This window comes from Triticum dicoccoides, chromosome 1A (genome assembly GCF_002162155.2).
Source record: "Triticum dicoccoides isolate Atlit2015 ecotype Zavitan chromosome 1A, WEW_v2.0, whole genome shotgun sequence".
NCBI classification, from domain to species: domain Eukaryota; kingdom Viridiplantae; phylum Streptophyta; class Magnoliopsida; order Poales; family Poaceae; genus Triticum; species Triticum dicoccoides.
The window spans coordinates 43,102,635-43,107,537 of NC_041380.1; the positions used below are offsets into that span (position 1 = coordinate 43,102,635).

The following is a 4,903-nucleotide window of genomic DNA, read 5'->3' on the forward strand; positions in this document are numbered from 1 at the left end:
ACCGGAAGGACGGCGAGCGAGCGGCGCTCCACTCCTGCCGATACGCCACACTTTCTACCTCCCCCCAAGGCCCCAACCAATCACCCATCCATCCATGGCAACCCCGCGGTGGTGCCGGCGTCGCCATCGGTAGGTGAGCGCGAGGCGAGAAAGAAGCGCGGTGCTGCCCCAGCGTCCCCGTCCGCCCCCGTGCCGAGCGCGTTGGCAGCGTTAGCAGTGTGACCTCCCTCCCGCGCAGGGACGCTGATTAGCGCGCACCAACCGGCCACCAACAATAGCGTCACCAGTAGTAATATTTGTTTGCAGATGTAGTGTAGCATCTGCTCTTTTTCCCCCCATTCTTTGCCTTTGGGGTGTGCGCTTTGCCTTTGGCCTTTGCAGCCTTTTCGCCCGTCGCTCCCCCGCTCGCAGTCGCAGGCGCAGGCGCAGGCGCAGTGGGTGTGGCCGACGCCCCCACTTCCACTTCCCCTTCACCCCCGTCGCTTCCTTCCTCCACTCCCCCCTCCTTCTTCTTCACCTCCCCCCTCCCCGCTCTGCCGCTTCGCTGCTCCCCCGCCCGCCCGCCCGCGCGCGCGCACAATGCTGCCCTCCTCCAGATCAAGGTGCGTCCTCCCCTCCTCCTCCATTTCTGTCATTTCTGCCATTTCTGTCTGGCTGCGCTTCTTGGTTGGCTTTTCGGTTTTGGGCTGGTTGGTTGGTTGGTGCTATCCTCTTCTCTTCTCTATCCATCCCCGCGGGGGCGGCGGCGGCGGATCTCGCCGCCACTCCACCCCCCCTCCGCGTTGCTCCCCGCCGTTCCGCGGCGGCGACTCGGGCGAGGGCGAGCGTCTCGGAACCGACAGTTCCCGTCGCCTGCCTCTGCCGTCACCCGGAACTGCTTCTTGATCCACTTAATTCCGCCTGTCCGTCTGGCAGTTTCGATTTTTTCCTCCATTTTTCCTCTTCCAATGGCGCTCCCAGAGCCATGGCTGATTTTGCTTGTGGTTTATTTATGCGCTCGGATTCGCTCCTGCATTTTGCAATTCGTGCTGGTGGATGTGGAAGAGGTTGGAAGCTCTAATCGATGGCGGTGCGCTCTTGTTTGCAGATCTGGGCCGAATGAGTCGCCCGTCGGCAGCAGGACCAGGCCCAGCACGCCCTCCTCCGGCCATCGCCCCTCCACGCCCTCCTCCGGCTACCGCCCCTCCACCCCGGGCGGCACCAGGAGGGGCACAACCGCCGGCACCGGCACCGGCACCGGCGGGGGCACGCCGTCCACGCCCCGGGGCTCGCGCGGCAACACCGGCGGGCCCTTCAGGTCCGAGCCCAACTCGCCGCCGGCCGCCGCGGCGGCGCGGCCGCGCCTCTCCTTCGACCGCTCCCCGAGATCCGCCGACGCCAAGCCCGTCGCCGAGCGCCGGGTGCCCAAGATCGGCACGCCTCCCCCCGACGTGAGTCTCACTTCACCACAAACTTTACGCTGTCGGCAGGGTGAAAATGACGTGCCTTTGCCGGAAATTGACTTGCGAATTCTCTGCGACGGCTGCAGCAGAAGCAGCTGCGGAGGGAGATCGAGCTGCAGTCGCGGCTCGAGTCCGCGCACGAGGACCTCAAGAAGGCCAAGGACCAGCTCTCCTTCGTCGTCGGCGAGAAGGACCGCCTCGTCGGCGAGCTCAACGAGGCCAAGAGGGTGGCCGATGAGATACACGAGAAGCTCCAGGACGCGCTCATGGCCAAGAGGTGGGCCGAGGAGGCCACCGAGATCGAGAAGTTCCGCGCCGACGAGCTCGAGCAGGCCGGCATCGACGAGTCGCAGAAGAGGGATGAGGAGTGGCAGAGGGAGGTGGAGAGTGTGCGCAGCCAGCACGCCGCGGATTTGGAGACGCTGGTCACCACCACGGAGGAGCTCGAGAGGTTCAGGCGCGAGCTCTCTATGGCCAACGAGGCCAAGAAGGCCGCGCTTGGCCACGCAGACGATGCCATGAAGATCGCCGAGGTCAATGCGGACAAGGTGGAGATCCTCTCCGGCGAAGTCACCCGCTTGAAAGGATTGCTTGATTCCAGTGCGGCGGTTGAGGAGAGTAAAAACCGTGAAAGGGAGGAGTTTGTGAAGAATCTGGAATCTGAGATTTCAGTTCTCAAAGGCAAACTAGAGGAGGCAAGAGTTCTTGAGGAGAGGTTGGCCGACATGGAGAAACTGACCGAGGAGCTTAAAACACAGTTGGCTGATGCAAAGAAGGCCCAGTCAGAAGTCCATCAGCAGTTTGAGGAATGGAAGAACAAGGCTGGATCACTTGAAATGGAACTGGAGGAGGCTACTCTCTCCGAGAAGGCCAAAAGCGATACCCTTATCTCCACAGAAGAAGAATTGGACAAGACCCTGTCTATTTTACAGGACAGAGAATCTGAAATGGAAGTGCTGAAAGGAAAGACAACAGCACTGGAAATTGAGGTGGCAAGGCTTTCAACAGAAATCAACGAATCCAGCGAGAACCTGGACGCCTCTCAGCAGGAGTTGTTTGGGCTGCAGACAACAATAGATGTTCTGAAAAACAAGCTTGAGGCTGCCGAAGAAGTGGCCTCGGAGGCTTTAAACAATGAGAAGACTGCTAATGCAAATATCGTAAGCCTGACAGAGGAGAAAATCAAGCTCATTAATGAGTTGAATGATGCTAGGGACAGAGAGGAGAAAGAAAGAAAGTCAGTTGAGGATCTCACTGCTGCGTTGAGTGAGGCATCTGGCAAAGCAGAGGAAGCACACGAGAGATTTCTGAAGAAAGAAGATGATTATGAGCACGCTCTCGCTCAGATTGGCGATCTCAAGATGTCCCTAAATAGTACCAAAGAGAACTATGAGGTAATGATTGAGGAGGCACACTATGACATCACTTGTTTAAGGAATACCGTCGGAAGATTGGAGGCTGAGGTGAGCAAGTATAGAGAAGAATGCGAAGCTAAGGAGCTTGAGATTGTCAGATCAAACAAGCAGTCGGAGGAAGAAATTGCCGCTCTTAAAGCAGAAGCCGACAGGGTAGGAGCATCATTGCGAGATGCAGAGCACGAACTCCAAACTGTCAATGAGGAGAAAGAGATACTTCAGGAGAAGCTACTGTACACAGAATCAGCGGTTGTTGAAGCTAACAGGGCTGTGCAGGATGTAAAGGCCGAGAAAGAGGGTCTTCAGGAGCAGCTAATGCACTCGGAATCAGCGGTCGCTGAAGCCAACAAGGCTATGCAGGAGGTAAAGGCTGAGAAAGAGGACCTTCAAGCGCAGCTAATGCACACGGAATCAGCGGTTGCTGAAGCTAACAAGGCCTTGCAGGAGGTAAAGGCTGAGAAGGAGGATCTTCAAGAGCAGCTAATGCACACGGAATCAACGGTTGCTGAAGCTAACAAGGCTGTGCAGGAGGTAAAGGCTGAGAAAGATGATCTTCAAGAGAAGTTCTTGTACACGGAGTCAGCAGTTGCTGAAGCTAACAAGGCTGTTCAGGAGGTAAAGGCTGAGAAAGAGGGCCTTCAAGAGCAGCTAGCACACATGGAATCAGCGGTTGCTGAAGCTAACAAGGCTGCGCAGGAGGCAATGTCTGAGAGTTTGCAACTGAAGGATAGGTTGCTTGATAAAGAGAACGCATTGCAGAGCTTAACCCAGGAGAACGATGAATTCAGGTTGCGAGAGGCCGACGCCATGAAGAAGATAGAGGAATTGTCTGCTTTGCTTGCTGAAGCCATGGAAAAGAAGCATCCTGAGGAGGAAGAGAAGCTAGTGGTTGTGGATGAGGTACACAGTTCAGCGCGTGAAGTTGCCGAGACAGCTGCAGAAACTGAAGATACGGAAGGAGAGAGTGACAAAAAACCGAGCATGGAACTCATCGTCGCCAATGGGAACTCCAACGGCGACATGAACCAAGGGGAAGAGAAACACGACAGCAAGGTCGAACAGCAGGAAGCAAAAGGTGATTTCACCACGATACACGAGAGCGACAAAGTTGTCGAGAAGCAGCTGCAGGCAGATGTGAAACAAGAAACCGAATCGTCGAAAGACGACCTGTCCTCCAAGGAGGACAGCAGCACCGAACACGCAAACGGAACAGCAGCATCAGCAGAGGTGACCAGCAAAGTCGCAATGTCCCCGACAACAACAACGAAACCGCAGAAGAAGAACAAGCCCCTGCTGAAGAAGTTTGGTAACCTACTGAAAAAGAAGAACAGCAAGTAGTAGCAGGTGAACAGAAGAAAAACACATGTACTATTATTGGTGTTTATTATTACTCTGATCTTTCTTTTCTTCTTCTTCTTGTTTGATGACAGCAAGGTAGTGTGCTTAATTTCCACGTGTAATTTTATACTGTCGACGCCTGTACTTTTGCGGTGATTGCAGTAGCTTTGTGGGTGTTTCCATTTTTCTCTTTCTTTTTTTTTCTATAAGCTGGACCTCCTGTTCTTTGCCCTATGGCTGTGGCTATTATTATCTACACGATTTGTGGCCGTTTGCTTGTAACCAGATGGAGAGCCCCTACTAATCCTCCTGATTAAAAACTGTGTAGCTCCTTATGGCAAGCTGATGTCACTCATATCATGTGATGCACCTCTACTATAATGTGATGTGATCTGATGTGATGTTACCAGTGGGTGATAAACCCTAATACTATAACTAACCACATCATGCTTGTTGGCATGATCTGTTGTTAGCTATTCTAATCATGTCTGTTGGCATAAAGCATAGTATTCACATGCCTGCTGCTGGCATTCTAACCATGTCTGTTGAGATGTTGGCCATCCCATCCATGGTTTGTTTTTTCAACGGTTGAGATGGGTTGATCTGATTTGGCTTTATTTTTTGCACCTTTTTATTTACTTGCTTTTTGGGTGTGGTTGGACCCTCCTAATCTTGGTTGCTTGGGAAGGTGGCATCGACCGAATCAGG

General features: G+C 54.1%; 1 protein-coding gene across 2 annotated transcripts; it reads left to right on the plus strand.

Annotated features, from left to right (window-relative positions):
- Window positions 1–313: 313 nt before the first annotated feature.
- Window positions 314–4,536, plus strand: LOC119361848 (WEB family protein At5g16730, chloroplastic-like). Of its 2 annotated transcripts, XM_037627011.1 has the most exons (3): window positions 314–602; window positions 1,088–1,430; window positions 1,529–4,536. In XM_037627011.1, the coding sequence occupies exons 1-3, from the start codon at window positions 580–582 to the stop codon at window positions 4,193–4,195; spliced, it is 3,033 nt and encodes a 1,010-aa protein (XP_037482908.1). In that variant the 5' UTR covers window positions 314–579; the 3' UTR covers window positions 4,196–4,536. The 2 variants fall into 2 exon arrangements, with proteins under 2 accessions (XP_037482908.1, XP_037482901.1); XM_037627004.1 differs by lacking the exon at window positions 314–602 and having other exon boundaries at window positions 933–1,430.
- Window positions 4,537–4,903: the final 367 nt, after the last annotated feature.

What these genes read in the sequence shown, in the direction of transcription:
- LOC119361848 (XM_037627004.1), top strand. Translation starts at nt 948, where the DNA reads ATGGCGCTCCCAGAGCCATGGCTGATTTTGCTTGTGGTTTATTTATGC. An exon ending in TCGGCACGCCTCCCCCCGAC is followed by an intron (nt 1,431 to 1,528) that starts GTGAGTCTCACT and finishes CGACGGCTGCAG; the next exon opens with CAGAAGCAGCTGCGGAGGGA.